Here is a 20,287-nt window from a genome sequence, read left to right as displayed (position 1 = left end):
CTAGTGCACGGGAGGAGCTAGATTTCATAGGGAAGGACTGATATCATGGTCCGTGACATATTTTTCATGGCTGGGAATTTGGTAAGGCCCTGATGATAACGCAGTGGTGTAAGCTCCATTAGCCAGGCTGGCCACAGTGGTGAATTGGGACCCAAGTGCTTTAGATAGTAGGGTTCCATTATACTGCAGTGTCCTATCTAGCGCATGTGAACTGAGCAGATGGTTACAGCAAGGGATGCCATGATGAGCATGTATGAGCCCTTGCAAGGGAACCCATCATACCAGATTTTGAGCTCTCAGAGCACCTGGCAGCGGTCCAGTTATGCAGCTCTCATTCTGGCAAGCTGGTAATTATTTCAGACGTAGGATTATAGTGTTACCTTCCTTCTCATTCTTAATGGAGGCCAATTTTGAATCTGTTAACCATGACAGAGGCTTCTTAAAAGTAGGGTTAGATCAGTTAAAATCTTAAAAAATCCCACTAAAAATAGCTCACTCCTAGGGACAGAGTGTGAATGTGATTTTGTGAAATGTGCAAGGAGCAGAGCATTCTTTCCTTTGCCAAAAGGAATTCTGCACTTATGTTGAATATAATGGACCAGGACTCCTGAATTCCTAGGAGGGTGGTTTCATTCTTGTCAACACCCAATATTTTGTTCAGAAGAGAATGAACACTTTTAAAACATTTGAATTTTTCATAATGTTTATAAAAAATTGAGTAGCCATGACCATTCTGGGCTTCCCTACACAACTGCACCACTGCATCTCATTCCTGACTGATAGTCTTGGGCCTGCCAATACAGGCAGATTTTGTGGTGAGATTAGACTGAAACTCCCCAGATTCTGTGCCATAAAATGGCACAAGAACACAGGTCTCCAACATTTGTAAGACTGATGAATTAACCCACTGGGCCACCTAGCCTCCTGGACACTGTTTTGCTTTGTCATGAAATTTAATTCTTGGATCATACTGACGTGCTCTGTGGACTTCATCGGTATGCCTAGCCTTAGTGTTTACAGAAGCCTCCCAGCAAAAGGCCAGTTTGTGCTAAGAATGCATGGTCTCTGGAGTACTGCCAAACACATTTGTCACTTTCCATATGCAGTTTGTCTTAGCACACTGTGGTGAGATGTCCCGACCTCTCAATTAAGCAGAAATTTAACAAGGTGTTTAATTTTTTTTGTTTTGTTTGCACGTCCCAGGAGCCAATATCTTCCTTACCTCATCAGGCCTGATTAAGCTGGGAGACTTTGGTTGCTCAGTAAAATTAAAGAACAACACACAGACAATGCCTGGAGAAGTGAACAGTACTCTGGGGACTGCAGGTGAGGAAGCGTGTGCTAAAATGCTGAAGTGTTATGAACATGTTTAGCGCTGACTAGTGACACCTTCTGTGGAAAGACAGTGCTGGGGACAAATTTGAGTGGCGCTTGGTGTGACCTTATCGGGGGGCGCCTGGGGCAACTTTAGCTGATAGCGTGTATATAGAGAGGCAGGCCCAAAGTATAGCACAACAAACAAAAGTTTAAATGGCACAAAAGTAGTATGTAGCTTCTGAAAACTCACTCATATTAAGTGGCCATAGCTGTACTGTTCTCTTTGACTAAACATCAAATCATCTTTGCCATACTTTCTATTCTTGACACACAGATTTTTTTGCATCCCTGTTATGACTAAACACGATAGCTTAAATTAAGATCGGGGTAAGTAGCTGCAACTCTGTGCCAGTCCCAATTACATCAGTGCTGCATTTGGTTCAGCGTATTGAATATGGACCCAGTCCTGTGTATGAACTTCCACTGAGTGCACCTGGCGGACTTGGCTTTAATTGGGTTACAGAATTCTAGAGAAGTAAGACTGCATCTGCACAGGAAGGTGTAACTACATTTCATAGGAGTGGCCCCTTTTTTCTATTTAAGAAGGTACCTTCCTCTGCCCCCTAATGGAAAGGGCATAGGGTTCTTTTGCATTGGTGTTGAATTTTTTTTAAAGGAAAGGAACTGAAAAATATGTACTGTTTCAGCCCTGTTAACTATTATACTTAAAGATGAAAAACATTTTATGCTGGGACTATTTCAGAGAACTCAAGAAGCCAGTAAATGATATCCTAGAACAGAAAGGAATAACCAGTGGTAATTGACTGCAGATGTATTGAAAAGCATTTGATTGCTCAGTTTAATCACTTTATTTAGGTACATTCTGTTCCTTCTGTTGTATAAATTGACGCCACCATATGTGTTGTTTCAAAGCATACATGGCACCTGAGGTAATTACTAGAGCTAAAGGAGAAGGGCATGGCCGTGCAGCAGACATCTGGAGTCTGGGTTGTGTTGTAATAGAGATGGTTACTGGCAAGGTAAGAACATTTCACATACCAGACTGCTTCAGCATGCTCTATAATACAGGCTCAGCTATTTATAAAAGAGGCTGGTGCAATCCTCCTCATTGAACAGCATAAAATGGATATTCATTTATTAGTTGGCATCCCCCAAAGAAAAATCAAGTTTGCAGACTTATATATGTTTTTATTTCCAATGACTAAGCCTGACGTGGTGTTGCAGGGAGGTTGTGGAATCTCCATTATTGGAGAATTTTAAGAGCAGGTTAGCCAAACACCTGTCAGGCATGGTCTAGATAATACTTAGTTCTGCCGTGAGTGCAGGGGACTGGACTAAATAATCTCCTTCCCGTCCTATGATACATTGACATTTGGGGGATGGAACAGTCATTTGTTTTGACCTAGAGCAAGGGAGATCTTGCTGTTATTGGGTCTAAATGTTTAATAACTTCTTGACCATAGCATTTTCTCGTCCTCTTGTATAATTTTTGGGGTGTATCTCATCATTCAACTATGTCCTATGATCATTTCAAGACCGTCACTATGGGGTCACAGACCCACTTACCAAACCTTGCATTCAGCCCTTATATTATTTGTTGCAGAGACCCTGGCATGAATATGAGCACAACTTTCAGATCATGTATAAAGTGGGGATGGGTCATAAGCCTCCTATCCCTGAAAGGGTAAGCCCAGAAGGAAAAGACTTCCTTTCTCACTGCCTGGAAAGTGATCCAAAGATGAGATGGACAGCTAGCCAGCTCCTTGATCATCCATTTGTCAAGGTTTGTCAAGTTGATTTAGTGCCAGGATCATAGTAGATAGGAATGAGAGAGATGTAAATTCATTGAATGCATGTACAACTGGAGGGCATTGTCTCCTGATCGTTAAGCCCATACTAGACAGAACACAAAAAGTAAGACTTAAAACACACATGGTTTGCAGGCACTATCAGATATCAGAATGAAAAGATCTTCAGTTATTTTCGTAACTAATAATTTAGGTTGGTACAGCCATGAAAGCTCATGCTCCAATACATCTGTTAGTCTTTAAGGTGCCACAGGACTCTTTGCTGCTTTTACAGATCCAGACTGACATGGCTACCCCTTTGATAGTTGGTACATACTTTTTTAAAGGAGTGTGGCTGCAGCAAACTTGCAATGTTGTCTCTGTACTTCTTATAGTACACTTTCTTCTTTGAGTTTGAAGGGCTGTTACTAACTTAGACACAGATTAAAGCAACCTTGACATGGATCTTTAAATTTTAAAAACACCTAGTGAGTTTAGTGGTAGTACCAGCTGTGCTGTTAATGGGAGTCATACCTAAACTTTAGAGAGCACATTTACAATGACTTGAGTAATACATAGATGACACTCCATTCCCTAGCAATTTAAATTGTTTATGCCAGAGAACTATTTATGACAGGGTTTAAGTTTTATTTAATGACTTTTTTCTAGTGGTTGGCATTGGTTTTCGAGCACCTGAAATGGAAGTGCCCTGTCCATTTCTAAGACTTTGTTGTTCAGTAGAATGTAGATTTTGTTTGGTTCATATAAAATTTATATAAGCTGTTCCAATCTTTTAACTGTTCATTATTTAAAGATCTTTTAATATACAATTTAAAATGTATTAATAAAATCCGAACAACAAAGTAGGCCATCTATCCTCAGCCACTGTTTGAATTCGCTTAAGAAGCTTGCAAAGTCAATGTGCATAATCCACACATTTTGGCTGCTTCCCCTTGGTGATACTCTATAGCGCCAGGCATGCTACAAGACGACCATTTGTCTTATCAGATTTAGAATAATGAAATTGGATCAGTCATGTCAGCAGAAAGCACTCATATTCGTGGGGATAGCCTATAGAGGCATTAGCTTGTATCATCATATTGTCAGAGTGTTATGAAAAGAGAGGGAGTTAAACTGTAAAAACACTATCCACTTGGTGCATGGGAAGAAGAGGTGACCTGATTTCTTTACTGCAGTGTGTACAAATTAGAATCCTTTTAATTGTGACTTAGCATCTTGTGTCCTCCTTTCACAGGTTTGCACAGATGAAGAATGAAGTTACTCAATATGTGGCCTCTGGCAAAGTATCTGCTACTCACTACTGTATGTAATATTTACATAAAGACTGTGCTAAGAAACAGTATAAAATTTAAACTTACCATGACTGAAGACTGCACAAGTGACAAGCGTCACTTTTACTGCTGCTCCTGTATGTTTTACTTGGCACATGTTGCTCATGTGACAGTGTCCGCAAGTTTAAAGAAGCTGCATGTTTCAGTGAAAGTGCCATTACTACTGTATATGGACCATTACCTTTTTGTTGTTCTTTCTTTAAATGTTTCTCATTTAAGTGAGAACTGTAATGTTAATATGTAGTATTTTTGGACTTTCTAGGTTCAAAAAAGGTTGTAGTGTTATCAGGCGTTCTGGACCTTGTTTTTTAAATCTCCTATTTGAGTGCACTGACTGTGAACTTTTACTCTGTTTTTTTGCCCAGCTTCAGATTTGTTATGCAAAAGGCTGATTAATGAAATTACAGAAAAAGTTTTTCTCAATAAATGGTTTATTTTAGGAAGTGTTTTTGTGCAGTTCTCTCTTCATTGTTGAAGATACAAATATGTATAACAACCCCAAGAAATTCTGGGATAGAACATCTACTCTGAAGCATTTGAAAGGCAACAAAGCTTAGCTGTTATTTCAGAATAATTTCAGTCCGTCTGTGCCAGTGAGTTCTTCTGGATAAGTTACAAATGCCTGTTGAGTTCATCAATATGCAAGTAATGGTAAGAGTATTGAACGTTTGTACCACTCATGCTGCTTGTCAAGCAAGTATGACTTGTTCAGTGGTTACAGCTTTATTCAATACGGCCAATGCATTTTTGCAAGTACACAGCATCTGCAGAGAGGAAAAAATACTAGAGCTTTTGGCACAAATCACATAGGTGTTGATCTTACTTTGTGGTGCAGGCAAAGTCTCTACTCTGAACCTAAAATCTCACTGATCACCTAATTTTTGACTCCTTGTACCCTCTCTCGCTAATCTCCCCCGAGCATGGGCAGAGATCACAATAGGCAGCAAGCCTACATATGTGATGAAGGCTATGCCACTATCCACGTAGAAGGGAAATTTAGACACCACCACGCAGGGCCTACAGGAACAACAGCCACCAATTCCGAGTTTGCATTGAACTTCAGAACATAGGACTGCTAGCAACAAATAGAGAATGTGCTGATCAATGTTAGGAAAACAAAGCAAACACAGCAATGTTGACAATAGGTACACAGCTCTATCTCAAGTGTTGAAACAAGTGAATAGTTTCCTCTATTTAGGAAGATGACAACACTGCAAGGTGTATCTATCTCTTGATTTTTCAAATTAAACTACACATCTGTGTTAGTGTCAGCCTGGCTGAAAGAGCCAGATACTTCCAGTAGACTCAGGATTTGAGCTTTGGTGGTGCTGCATAACTAGAACTGTGAACAATGCGGTGATGAGAGAGATTAAGAGAGCACAATGACTTAAGACCCTATATAAGAATATTTTTCTGCAGACACAGGGCATTAATCAGGCAAGAGTGCATATAAACAACAAGGAAAGAAATCCAGCTTTTAGAAATATGTCCAGATGCACTAGCACCCTAGATAGAAAGTGGATGTTTTACAAGGCTGCTGCATCTGTGAAGTTCTGAAGGTAGTCAACAGCTATAGTGGAGCTGCCACCTGAAAAAGAGTACCTCAAAAGGTTTCCTAACTGTTTTGAAACATTACTCCACAACACAGGCTGTGGAAAGTTTACCAAGGCTGCTCTGCTTCCTTGAGTGAGATACAGGAGGTAGAGAGTTTTACATTCTTTTCTGGTCTAAAGAGCAGAGTAAAGCCAGTTGTGTAACCTAATAAAAAAAAATGAAAAAAACCCTCCATGTTTGCCAATCAAATATACCTTTTTAAACAGGCCAGTGATGCTGGATTGAAACATCAAACTTCCGGGGTGTTGTCGCTATGACTGGTTAAGAGCACCGCAGACTTCACCATAGAAATGGATACTTCTTACAAGCAATAGGACAGCATCTAAAGGCACAGTATCCACCTGAAGCTCAGAGGTGTTTTGAGAAAACAACAAAAACATTTTATTTTGCTTCACTTTAACAGCCTTCACTCCATGTCTGCAACAGATTGGGAAGGAAAATGTTAAGCAACCCTCAGAGTGTGTGTTTGGTATCAGCTGCATTAAAAATTCCCTGCATTTCAAAGACAAGTTTTGCACTTTAACTCTTTATTGTTTTGTATAAACAAACTTAAGACTACTTTTGTTAAGGCCATTGTAAAACAAACATACAGTTGCTCAGGGGAGGGAAGTAAACACTGATGTCTGACAACGTCATTCTTTTAATACAATAAATGAGTTGGGTTTTTTTGGCAAGTACCTTTTACAGGCATTCCAGCAAAGCCACAAGAGGTACAGTGCTGATTTCAGAAACAAGGGCAGGATAATCAAATTTATGTAGAGCTTTGGAAGGTCCAGTCCTTGTGCATTCAAAATTCCCAGTTAAATCTGTCTTTCATTCCAGGCACTCCCAGGAGTCCCACTGATTTAAGTGCTTTAGCCTAATCTAATCTAGTGTAACTCTCTCTCTCTCAGAATCATTGATATGTACTAAAACACTCCACAATTACAAACATTTTTTTCATATTAACATTAAAATAAATACAAGGGCTGCATACCTCTGACCTACTACCCATTTCTTGTTCAGCAGTGAGGCCCTCACTTTGAGAGGAAGGGGCTGTGCAGCATTATGGGGGGTGGTTGTGAGTCAAGCCATGCCACAGGGGGTTTCTGCACAGTACTGTATTGGGCTGGGCGTCTCCCATGGTGGAGTGTTCTGGTTAGTACTGTTATCCTTCTCTGCCCCAGGCCTGTACTATGGCAAAAGCATGCCAGCAGCCTCTATTCTCCTCAGCATGGCCACAGCGGTTACTCCATTTTAGATGTAGAAAAGGCCTAAGGAAGCCTGCAGTCATGGGATCTTTGTACACCCAAAGTTCACCTTCGTTTCACTGAATGGTGTGAGCCTGGCAGGAATGCAAGCATAGGCCCTATCCTTAGCAGTGAGTTTATACTACTCAGAGCTCTTTAAGGCTGTGTGGGCATGAAATCCTGACATCTCAGCCATTATATACCAGTAAAGTGAACAAAATTAATCTGCCTCAGACATTCCGATTCCTTCCTTCAGACATTTTTCTAACGGCCATGAGTTTCAAACCCATTCCCTGCAACTGCTCCTCCACTAAAAAAGTAGCACTAGGCCCACTTTCATTAGGTTAGAAATATTTCTCTCTTAAAAGTAACATTTGAACTACTGAATAGAAATACCTCATTCAGGGAGTTCTTTGCATTGTTAGCCCTGTTTCTTTGAGTATCCCACTGCATGCTTTCACCATCTGGTACAAATAAAACGGCTTGAGAGGCTTTCCCCAAATTCCCTTTAGAAAGCCCCTGGGGGGGGGGGTGTCCCAACAGTAAATGTCACTGTCTAGTACAGATAGGACATTTCACCGAGCCACAGCTCCTATGCCCAAATCTAGGAGATAAACAGAATAGTGGCCTTCAGGTATTCATGGGTTGCAAAAAAATACTTTTTAATCAGGAAATTTCCACAGGTTATGATGTTTAAAAACCAAGATGGCCCAAAGGCAGCAGAGCTAGGATAGAAAAGCAAGCCTAGCTTAATGAAGGACAGAATTTTTTCAAAAAAGCAAGGGCCTGGAATCACTACCATCAGTAAGGTTTTGTCACTGGAAACTAGATCAACTCCATAGGGCTCTGAAATGCAAGGCATGCCCAGAAAACAACATCCAAGGAAATCATCTAGCTTCAAGTTGTCTTAGCCTCAGAGGGTGCAGCTTAAGTGTAGTTATTTCTCAGAAGAGACCAAAGCAAGTGATTCCCTAACTTTGTTTTGTTGACGGACATACAGCTGCCTTTCTTTCCTACCACTGTCTGAAAGCCCATACGTATTTTGTAAGCTAAAATAATCTTATTACCTCTCCCAAAATGTAAACAGTATTCATTCTAATCATTGCATACATCAGTGCTCTGAAGCTAATCCAAAACTGCTTAGTAATTGTAAGGAATGGTGATGTGCTAGGTATATTTGTCATGTCTAAACACCAGACCCATGTTCAAAATTCACTGGACCAAATTCTACCACCAGTTACATCACAAAGACCCCAATCTTGCAGTGTGAGCTGGAGGGACAGACCCTCATACTCAGTCCAATTCAAGCTAATGGGTGCAGGGACTGAGTGGATCTCATTGTACAATTAGGACCTAAATTGGAATAGCTCATCTGAAACCTATTTTCTGTAGGGGGCCTGGTTCAATTTGATATTTCTCTAATTGAGCAAAGTATATTGAAACAAACAGATTATGGTCATTAAACTGATAACATGATCTAGACATACAAAAATTCCATTTTAATTTTCTTATACCACCATTTATGATCCATTCCTTACAGCATGTTGAGAAAAACTTGTATCCCGCCCACAGCCAACTGTTAATTCCCATGTGGACCTATAATATCCCACTAGATTTTTTTCTTCCAAATATAAGACACTTCATATGAAAACCAATAAACAAAAGGCCAACCTGTTCTGAAGAGGTGAAATGCAGAACACCTTTCAGCAAGTCTGAAATCTAGCCCCAGCCCCAAGGACACAAAATGGGAGCACAAATTCAGTTACGCTCCCCCTCTCACTTGAAAGAGCATGATGTGCAAGTAAAGAGTTTTCAGAAGTTGCATTTGTTCCCTTGGTATTGAAGCAGTCTCTGGAGATATTACATTTGTTTCTGCTTGTTGTCATTGTTGCCGTAGGTAGAGCCCTTGTTAATTTCAGTCACCCCTATCATCCATCGGACACCAACAGAAGCTGTTAAGAGAAAAGAAAAAGAAAATTACATAAAACTTGACTGCCTCCAGGGAGTGATTACCATGTAAGCCACAAGGAAAAGGTTTTAAAAGGCTACATGAGGCCGACTGTATTACCTTGCTGACAACTGTAATTATAAAGCACTTTTTAAATCCATAGACCTCTGTGCTTTACAAAGGAAGGTAAGTTCACTGACCAGAAGTTAGAGCCATGCAGTGACTTGCCCTGGGGCAGACAACAGTTCAGTGGGAACTGTGGAAATAGAACCCAGCCCTTGCAACCACTGGCCATGCTTCAGTCCATATGCCACTTTATACACTTTTGCATATCAGAACACTACTGCTGTTCCTGCGCTAATGAGCGCCACAGCTACAAATGTACTAAGAACGAACCACATTGCAATAGTTGAAGTCCAGTGTCAGCTTCAATGTTCTGCATTTGAAGGAGCAAGTGTATTAATATGATCCATTTGCAATATTTGGACTAGAAAGGAATTTCATTTCTCACAAAATAAAGTGAACAGACTTATTTAAAGTGTATTGGAAACCCTCATTCCCTCACACTCACTAATAAATAAGCACACCGGGGTAACTGCTAAATACCTTCATTTTTTCAGCTAACATTGCTCCAGAATGTGTGGTGTAGCCTGGGTATCCCTTGATAGGTTATCAAAGGCTGCATTGAAAAGATTTTCAGATGTGATCACTGCATCCTATAGCTCATTGTAGAAAGGGCAGGCTTAATACAGGTATTTAGGTGTCTTAATGCTCAAGTGACATAGGAGCACAAGCCTCAGTGCCCAGCCATGGCACTTGGAGCCTGACCCAAAGCCGACTGCAATCATGGAACAATTCCTACTGATCTTTTGAAAAGCCCAGCCCCTGCTGTGGTTTTGGCTGAGAGCGAAGGGGGAAGACCCTACACCTTTTTCATATCCATTATTTTTCTATCATCATTTGCAAGAGTATCATTAAATTCATGTTTATCACCACAAGAATTAACCCTGAACAAATTCCCCAAGTCCAAACATCCTGCACACGGTAGCAGAGGCCAGTACTGGGGCACCCTTCGGTGAGGGGAGAGGTGGGATGGCAGCACCTACTGGCATGTAGTAGTAACCAGAGTTTCCCTGCACCCCTATCATTCTCCAGCTGTTTCAGCTCATTGGGGCCATTAGCAAACAACATAACTTACATCAGCCTTTAGGCTGCTCTGGCTTATGCTTGCACACAGTAGCCCCAGGATAAGGGGAATATAAAGGTGAACTTTACAAGGCCACGTTTGTACCCTTGCTGTGCACTCCGTGGCCACAGCAGAGCAACTGGCCCATTATCTGAGAATGTAAAAGAAAACAGTCATACTTAATCTAACAGCTTTGTTTAAAGGGCCCTAAGTCAGTGGGAGACCTTCTCAGGGTTGGTCCCATCAGATGCTGCAGCAGCAATACAAATCAGCCAAGAAAAATGGAAGCTGAGGAAACTCCCATGTTACTTTAATCAAACGCCAGCTTGAAAAAGTGATTTCCCCTCTTACAACACAATGGACTTATCTCATCGAGGCGCATTACCGCACGTTTCCCTTTACCGGAATGATAAATGAGCCATTTGATATAGGTATCACATCTCCCCCACTGCCACAACATGCCAGCCAGGTGTAAAGAAATCCCCCCCCCCCCACAACTTCCTACACAGGGCAGTAAAAGGAAAGCATTTGCAGAACAGGTTCTTGATCCAGAGCCCTGAAAATGGCCCAGCTGAAGAGATGATGGGATATGCCTTACTAAGGAGGTATTAAAGAATCCTGTGGCACCTTATAGACTAACAGCCGTTTTGCAGCATGAGCTTTCATGGGTGAATGCCCACTTCGTCGGATGACTCTTGCATCCGACGAAGTGGGCATTCACCCACGAAAGCTCATGCTGCAAAACGGCTGTTAGTCTATAAGGTGCCACAGGATTCTTTGCTGCTTTTACAGAACCAGACTAACACGGCTACCTCTCTGATACTTAAGGAGGTATTGAATACAAACATACACACTTCACTTTGTCTCTTGGAAAGGTGTGTGCAGTTACTACCCTAACAAGCTCCTGCTCCTTGATCACTGACCTAGAGGGGAGTTTTGCTATTAGCCTCCGTGGGGATAAAATCAGGGTCTTAGAAAATGGGACATATTGGTCAGAAATTCCCTAGATGGTTTATAACAGGAAGAAGCACAAGTTGATTTGACAGTAGGTCAAAAATAATCAACTGATTAATAACCATATTCCTGCTCCCCAAGCATAGGGATGGCAATTCAGCCCAGCCTTTACATGGTCACACAAGCCCCTCCTCCTTAGGAGACTAAGAGAGGATATGATAGAGGGATATAAAATCATGAGTGGTGTGGAGAAAGTGAATAAGAAAAAGTTATTTGCTTGTTCCCATAATATAAGAACTAGGGGCCACCACATGAAATTAATGGGCAGCAGGTTTAAAACACATAAAAGGAAGTTCTTCTTCACACAGCGCACAGTCAACCTGTGGAACTCCTTACCTGAGGAGGTTGTGAAGGCTAGGACTATAACAGGGTTTAAAAGAGAACTGGATAAATTCATGGAGGTTAAGTCCATAAATGGGTATTAGCCAGGATGGGTAAGAATGGTGTCCCAGCCTCTGTTTGTCAGAGGGTGGAGATGGATGGCAGGAGAGAGATCACTTGATCATTACCTGTTAGGTTTACTCCCTCTGGGGCACCTGGCGCTGGCCACTGTCAGTAGACAGGATACTGGGCTGGATGGACCTTTGGTCTGACCCGGTACGGCCATTCTTATGTTCCCATTGAAAAGACTAGGGACAAGGTCCAACAGGGGAGTCCTCACCCTTGGCCTGCTCCTGCAGATATTTTGCAGGAGGAAATGCTCAAACACCTGCTTCCAGAATGACGAATATGATTCCATTTCCCCTCCCCAGCATCCAGGCAGTTGTTTGCATAAATCCCAAGAAAAAGGGATTTGCAGTTATTCATCTGGGATCTTCTCTGGACACCTCCGCTCACTAAGATAATTCTAAGACCAATCATTAGCAGGTGCTAATTAAATTAGTTCCTCTCATATCAGAATATGAACCTCAGAGCAAGAGTTTTGTTTTTACTGAAAAGCACAGTTGGTAGCAAACTTATAGCACTAAGCCTATGAGAAGCATCACAAGGAGGAAAAGGCTTCTCTGACAAAAAGCTCAACACTGCCACTCTATCCCGATCCAGCCAGCCCAAATATGAATAATTTCCTGAAGTCTTATGGGCAACCCTAGGGAGCTCAAACGATTTCACTTACTATAGTCAAGCCCTCATCAAGGTCTTTTAGCCACCAAGCAGCATCTAGGAGAGAAGGAGAGACAGAGGAACAGACAAAGAGAGAGAGATCCACACACACACATGCACAATTTATTAGAAATACATGCTCTCATGCTCTGTTAAGGCCCAATCCAACACCCACTGAAGTCCGTGGAAGACTTCATAAATACTGATCAAGTTGCTTATGAATTAAATGTTTTTTGTACCAATCTGAAGCAAGCAAGAAATAGCTCAGCATTCTTCGCTAAAGCATCAGCACATCCCTAACCAATCTAAGAAAAATACAGCCAGCATGACCAAAAGCAGTGGCTACCTCTTGTCCACCTTACAGTCAAGGCCACTCAACTAACTTTACTGATGGGGAGTAATTAAAAATAACTCGTTTCTTTTTTGCTGGAAGTATTCCCTGACTGGTTTGCCCAAGTTGGCAAGACAGGGCCAACAATGGTTCACAAGAATTGCTCATTTGAAACATCGCTGAATAAAGTAAAATCCTTTTGTTGAGAAAGCACATGGGAAAGTCAAAAGGGAGCATTTTGCCTACAGGCTTGATTTCTAAAAGGAGACGGAAGGAAAAAAATACGGTACAATAGGGATTTTTCAAAATCTATTCAAGAGATGAATCTATAGGCTGGAAATAAGCTTGCAAGACACCCTCATGTAGGAAGGCATTAAAAGAAGAGACCAGAAACTGCAGACCTTTACAGCTAACCTCAGTAGTTGGAAAGACTGTAAAGTCATTGATTACAGACAAAAATAGGAAAATAACTGTACAAGCATCACAATGATAGTGAATATGGATTCAAAGGGAAGGTCAGAATTAAATAATATCTTTTAATCACAGTTTGAACCTCCAAGGGTGAAGCCACAGATGATCTACCTGAACCTTCAAAACAGGTTTCATCAGTGGAAGGATGTTGTAGTAGTTGGATCAGGCAAATGACACGTAAGACTGCTGGGTTCTTTTCCCAGCTTCCCCCAACCCCCACAACTCACCATGTAACCAAATTCTACACTGATTTACACCCCCACTGATGTAATGGAGAGTAAGTCCATGGATAATTTGGCCCATTGCACTTCATTTTACCAATCTGTAAAAAAGATCAACAATAAATAATAATACACCTGGCTAGGGTATAGTGAGGTTCACTGATTATATGGGATACGCTTTGAGCTGCTTGGACGAAAGGCTAAGTTAGGCCGAAGTATTTCCTTCTAAAATGTTGCATAGAGAGTGCGCTAGGGTAAAATGTAACAGGGGTAAAATATCAAGTGAAGGGCTGGTGGAATGAAATGTCCAGCCCCACCTCCTCCTGCTCCCTTTCAGGCAGCTATTGCCCGCAGGGAGATCCATGGTCCTCAGCGATGCTGCTGTATATTTCTGCACAGCAGCATATGGCAGGGAAGGGAGAAGCTGCCTTGAGGTGGCCTCACCCATGCAAAGACAGGCCACGCTCTCACTCTGACTGGAAAACGCCGGTAACACAATGAAGACTCAGTTCAACCAAACACAAAATGACAATGATTTTGGCTTCAAATGGTCAAGAGCTGGGAAACAGAGTGGAGAGGACGACACGTGAGCTGGGATAATGACAGACAAACTCAAACCATCACTGTGGTGTCTGGCAACAAAAAAAAGAGAGGAAATCAGCATGTAGAGCTGTATAAACAGAACATAAATCAGGGCGATTGTTATGGCAACCAAGCAAACTACTTCCCGAGGCTTTTACACAGTTGTGGGCGCAGTGCTGTACCTGCTACAGGAAGGCTACTGCAGAATTGAAGAAGGTACAGTAGAGAGGAGTTAGAAGGATGACAGGGCTGGACAGGGGTGAGGTAGTCACGCTTAAAGAGAGTATTAAGAAGTGCTCAGTTCTGAGGTTCATGTGGAGGAGATGGATCCCAAAAGCTGCCTGGAGAGGATGGAGGGGACAGAAAGGAAAAGAAATAATAGCCCAGCACTTGAACCTTTGAAGGCAACACTGCATGGACAGGGGCTTGTATTTAATCCCCAAAGGTCAGATTCTCTTTACTGAAGTTCTCAACCTGAGCCCAGTAGCAAACAGAGTAAAAGGGTTTTGTCCAAAATCTCTATTCAAGTTTGGGGCACGGAAGGCCCAGCACCAGGAGCGTGCAGAGACAGGGTGCAGCTGCTACTGCAGCCCAGCCTATGGACTGGCAGTAGAGTGTCCCAGTTCCTGCCACACAAATAGCTTTAGGTCCCAGTTCCTCCACCCACTATAAACTATGGATATGGTGCGAAGGGAGCACAGTCACTTACGCTTTACTCTCTTCATGCAAGGAACGAGTTGCTTTAAGAGCTAAAATGTCCATTTAAGCAGGTACAGGATTTGAGCCCAAGATCTCACTCAGGCAAAACTCTGAAGGACTTTTGACAGAATAAGGAATGGAAGACCGGGCTCAAAGAGTTTGTCAATGTGATGAGAACCTGCCACAGGCAGCAATACATGGTACAACCATCATGGTATTATAACGAATCCATGGTAACCTACAGCTTCACAGTTAGCCCCTGTCCCCATCCTCCTCCCCAAGGAGGACTTGAAATTTCATGGCTATAAGGGGATTAAGTAGAAACTTCCCCTATGGAACATCTCTCATGCCTGCCTCTGAAGCACCTCAAACTTGCCATTTTGCAAGACAGACAAGACATGGGACCAGATGGATCCCTGGTCTAATTCAATAAGAATCTCTCTGTTCTTAAGTTTGACTTTACAAATATTTTATTTAAGTTTTGACGTTTCCCCTCTGTATTATATTCTTTAGTCCCCCCCCCAAACTTTGAGAGACACTTAAAAATAATTCTACAAAAAAGAACCTTGACATTCCAAACTACTATCCATTTGTCATGATGTACAGTCATTGAGGGGGGAGGAGGAATTACATTTGTGCCTTTATTTTATTTTATTTTTTTAAATACCCTTCACACATTGTAAGATTATTCTTCAAATTTCTCTTAAATTTCCACGTACAGTGGGAGTGCTCTAGACAACCAGGGATAAAAGATGCAACTCGGACAGTTCTAAGATATGCTTTTTGTAGACAGAATGTGAACCAGAGCAACCAGAATTTAAACAGAGCCCACAGTTCAATGTGCTGCACTCTCAGAAAAGGATTCTCTAACAGAGCTCTCAACCACAAGTACAAACTCTTTGGCATTCTCTGAACTCTGTTGTAGCTTATAATGTAACACTAGTTTTTGAGTCAATTCCAAACTACAAGCAAAAGTTACAATAAAATTAAAAGGCATGGTCTTACATTGAATAGTATTGCAAATATTTGAGTCTAAGGTAACACTAAGTCAACTTTTCTCTCTCTCTCTTATACCTTATGTTTTAAGGAGAGGTGGGATATGGTGTTTTTATTGTTTGCCTGCAGAACATTTTTATTGACTTACTACACTCCTGTGAAAAAGAAAATTGCTAACTTGGGTATTTCCAACCTTGCTGTGACTCAGTCATATTTAAGGTTGTAATAATAAACAAAACAACAACAACAGCAGCAGCTGCAATGATAGGAACACATGCTATCATTAAAGAAGGGGAAGGAGTAACCATGCTGTACTTGCTACGGTGTCGTTCCAGCCTTTCTAAACTTTCGTGGCAAATTTAAGTTAAGTTATCTCAGAAAGATGATAGAGGGGAAGTCTATGACTGGTTGGTCCCAGGGAAACCAATTAAAAACAAAACAAAACAAACAAAGGATGAAAACCAGGACAAGGCTTCCCCAGATCAGTGTTAAGGATGGAGCTGGGCTCAGATTGGTTGGCTATGGCCCCAGACCAGTTGAGCCATTTACAGGACTATTAGGGACTTGCTCTCTGATTGGCAGGGTGCTGGCCAGTGAAACTATTCACAGGAATTGAAAAGCTCGTCAGTCTGAGCCAATTCTGTGATCTTTGCACTATGCAATTGGTTTTAATCCTAAGAAGAGTCTCAGTACAGCTCCTATTTAGTAATATACAGTATTTAAAAATATGTTAATTCCCCCCCTATCAGTTAACTCCTGGAGTTGCCCCAGCATAACTGCTGCTGTAAGCAACATGTCAGTACATTCTCGGTAGGTATAGGGAAGTTCCATATGTATTTTACAATATATCCGTAAGTCACATAGCTAACATAACTGACATGCAACAGCATTTGAACAACCAAAAGCTGCTTCATCAAGATTTCCACTTGGTCTAGTCCTGATTAGTATAAAAAAAAGTGAACACACACAGAAATCAGGGAGTTGAAAAAGGGCAACTTTTTCAAAGCTGTGTGGCTAAGTTGCATGCACAAAACATGCAGCTACACATGCGGAAAGTGAAACTACACACACAGATTTCATTCTGTGACAAAATTAATTGCTTCTGCAGACTCTAGAAGGTTTTTAATTTACTGGACAATACTATGGGCCCATTCTGCCCTCAGTTACACTCGTTACAACACCAGTTTTGCCACATAGAAGAGTTTATTTTAACCTTTTAAACTCTGTTACAGTCCATATTGGAGCTGTTGGGAGTTATGTCAGTAGAGATCCACTCCTGTTTCCACTGCAGCCAATGGTAGCAGATCCCATGACAGCACTTGCACACGTATAATAGAAACATACACAAGCTCATGCAGATTTTAAGAGATCTCATTATTACTCATGCTCGTTTTGAACTGTATAATTCTCTTGCCTGTAAAAAGATACTTTATGGACTGGAGCCATGTCAGAAAGCCCAAATGTTATGTTTTTAGCATTAGACATTTAAGAGCTATTTCCCCCTTAAAACCCAAGAGCAATCCTTTATTCTCCTGCATATGAAATCAACTTTCCCCTTTGAAAAACAGCTGACAGCTTCTTTACTAACAAAGAGTATACTTTGGGTATAACAAGAACTGGTCTCTTCCATACCAAGTGTAGAAATCCAGAACACGACCCAGTCCTGTGTTCTGTCTGAAGTCAATAACCACATGAACTTCAATGGGAGTTCTTCCAATAGAGCTACCAGAGTTTGGTTTAATCAGCCCTCATTTCCTGTTCTAATTCCATTAAGTAGAAATACCATAGGAATTAAGTGTAAAATTTTCAATAGTGCCTTAGTAATTTAGGAGCTTAAGTCTCACCAAAAGTCAATGGGACTTAGGCCCCTAGTCACCTTTGAAAATACAATGTAGGTATTTTGGGATTTTAAGTCACTTAGATGCTTGCTCTTTGGGACGGGGACTCCCATAAAAATAACACCACGACCATTTATTTAATTATTTTTGTGTAACACAGTGAGAGGGGATGGCTCAGCATTCACAGTATGGAATTATAAATCACACTTGGGGCTTGAAGAGTTCAAGCTGAACTGATGTAGTTAAATATAGTCCAGTTATCTATTGCTCCCATCTACCCAAGGCAATTATAGCATTCTAGTCTACTATAATATTATTGCTCCGATTTAACCATAGAATTGACCATTTCTCTTATACGATTCTTTTCTTCAAAACACCAGGTGCTGATATTGCAAGCAAATATTTTTATTTCTCCATAATGTGATTGGTCAGAGTGTCTGGAAGAGAAAGAGGGAAGGTTTGAAGCAGAATTCAGGATTACAGGCAAGAGAAGCACTCAAATACCTCACCTCTTTCCCCTCGCCGGATGCTTGCTCATATCAGCTCTCTTACCTTGAGCCCATTATAACAGAAAGACATGACAAACCTGGCTCTGAAATTTCTGCTTTGACAGAGTGCAGTAAATCTATGATCAGATATTATGGACTTGGGTGGTCCAGAATCAGGAAGCTTATCTGTGAAATATGGGACACAGAACAATCAAACAAAAATACACCTGTGTATCCTGGATGCCACCTTTTGATCTAAAGTATTTTCATTAGTAGAATGGAAGAACGAACTGCATCCTAGATGAAATATACCTAGCAATTTTAAAAGTCTATTATAGCATTAGGCTACGAACAATGGTAAATTGCCTTCAGTACATTCCACTAACGCCCGTTTATAATAATACAAGCTTCCTTTGGCTGAGATATGTTAATACAGCTGGGCACTAGATCTCTGACTCACATTGCTAATGAAAGCAGAGAGGCTAAGGCTGTGCAAATATTGTATGGATGTATTACATGCTGCATCTGCCAAATAAACAGCTCTACTTGGTGCAAAAGGTCATGAGATTTAACATAGTTTTGTATTGTTCTACCATCATCTCCTGGATAGTAAATTTTTGGAAGGGAAAAAAAAAAACCCACACCACACAAAGGGCTTCTTTTGTATTTGCAGTACCATAATCAGCTTTCATAGAATCATGGAATCTCAGGGTTGGAAGGGACCTCAGGAGGTCATCTAGTCCAACCCCCTGCTCAAAGCAGGACCAATTCCCAACTAAATCATCCAGCCAGGGCTTTGTCAAGCCTGACTTTAAAAACCTCTAAGGAAGGAGATTCCACCACCTTCCTAGATACCCATACCAGTGATTCACCACCCTCCTAGTGAAAAAGTTTTTCCTAATATCCAACCTAAAGCTCCCCCACTGCAACTTGAGACCATTGCTCCTTGTTCTGTCATCTGCTACCACTGAGAACAGTCTAGATCCATCCTCTTTGGAACCCCCTTTCAGGTAGTTGAAAGCAGCTATCAAATCCCCCCTCATTCTCCTCTACTGCAGACAAAACAATCCCAGTTACTTCAGCCTCTCCTCATAAGTCAGCCAAATAGAGGGGAATGATCACGTCCCTCAATGGGCTGGCTTTCTTTGGTCCCTTCCTCCCTTATTGTACAGGAAGAAAATATGATGTAGTAGTAAAGGCACTAGGCTTCACCTTGGTCACTCGACTTAGACCCATATTTTTAAAGATATTTAGGTGCCTAACTCCCATTGATTTCAGTAGCAGTTAGGTGCCTAAATACCTTTAATAACTCAGCTTTAATCTTTCTGTGCCTCAGTTCCCCATCTGTAAAATGGAGCTTGTAGCACTTTCCTACCTCACCAGGGCCTTGCAAGGGTAAATACATTAATGATTGTGAGGAGCTCAGATACAATGGCAATGAGGGTCATATAAGTACCTCATATAGATAGTAGAATGGTGTCAAATGCCTTAGGTTATAACATACTGCAAAAGGACTACACAAGCACCATTCACCTAGACAATAACCTCTCTACCTCTTGATTGGAGTGTCAAGTCCCCTCCAGGATGAAGGAATGCTTAATGTGGCTCTGCCTCTCTTTTCTTAGACTCATCCCTCTCTTTTCACCTCCCTCCCCCTTTTTGAGCAGCTGACTGAACATGGATGTCTTTCTGCAAGAGAAGCCCTAGCTCCAACCACAAGTTATTTGATTAGATGCAGGAACCACAGTGTGTCATGCAAAAGGCAGACTGGATGGCCATAGTGGGCCGTTCTGGCATTAAAAGTCCATGAATCTATAAACGTTGCATTTCTTTGGACCTGATGTAAAACTCAAAGACCAGGAGAAGGCATTTGCAACAGTTAGTGTCACTGGATGCATAACTCAAAAGAATGAATTAGCATTAAATTCCTCTCCTGGGCTTTCATGATGTCCCCAAGCCCACACTCTGCAACAGGGGGCGGCAACCTTTCAGAAGTGGTGTGCCAAGTCTTCATTTATTCACTCTAATTTAAGGTTTTGCGTGCCAGTAATACATTTTAACGTTTTCAGAAGGTCTCTTTCTATATGTCTAT

General features: G+C 41.4%; 2 protein-coding genes across 14 annotated transcripts in view; one reads left to right on the top strand and one right to left on the bottom strand.

Annotated features, from left to right (window-relative positions):
* The window catches only part of MAP3K4 (mitogen-activated protein kinase kinase kinase 4), a 151,792-nt gene extending 145,246 nt beyond the window's left edge, over positions 1 to 6,546 (top strand). For 5 of the 6 annotated variants that reach the window (XM_039529608.1, XM_039529607.1, XM_039529606.1 and 2 more), the window contains 4 exons: positions 1,204 to 1,326; positions 2,251 to 2,357; positions 2,942 to 3,121; positions 4,381 to 4,920. In XM_039529608.1, the coding sequence (XP_039385542.1) occupies positions 1,204 to 1,326; positions 2,251 to 2,357; positions 2,942 to 3,121; positions 4,381 to 4,401 (431 nt within the window). In that variant the 3' untranslated portion in view covers positions 4,402 to 4,920. Of the gene's footprint in view, positions 1 to 1,203; positions 1,327 to 2,250; positions 2,358 to 2,941; positions 3,122 to 4,380; positions 4,921 to 6,297 lie in introns of those variants that run through there. The other variant, XM_039529604.1, reaches the window with a different exon arrangement.
* A 51-nt stretch (positions 6,547 to 6,597) lies between these two features.
* The window catches only part of AGPAT4 (1-acylglycerol-3-phosphate O-acyltransferase 4), a 123,830-nt gene continuing 110,140 nt past the window's right edge, over positions 6,598 to 20,287 (bottom strand). For all 8 annotated transcript variants that reach the window (XM_039529617.1, XM_039529618.1, XM_039529621.1 and 5 more), the window contains one exon: positions 6,598 to 9,272. In XM_039529617.1, the coding sequence (XP_039385551.1) occupies positions 9,181 to 9,272 (92 nt within the window). In that variant the 3' untranslated portion in view covers positions 6,598 to 9,180. The remainder of the gene's footprint in view (positions 9,273 to 20,287) is intronic.

The sequence above is a fragment of the Mauremys reevesii genome, linkage group 3, assembly GCF_016161935.1.
Source record: "Mauremys reevesii isolate NIE-2019 linkage group 3, ASM1616193v1, whole genome shotgun sequence".
Lineage (NCBI taxonomy): Eukaryota > Metazoa > Chordata > Testudines > Geoemydidae > Mauremys > Mauremys reevesii.
The sequence above is the reverse complement of the archived record's forward strand: the minus strand, read 5'-3'. Positions and strand labels throughout refer to the sequence as shown.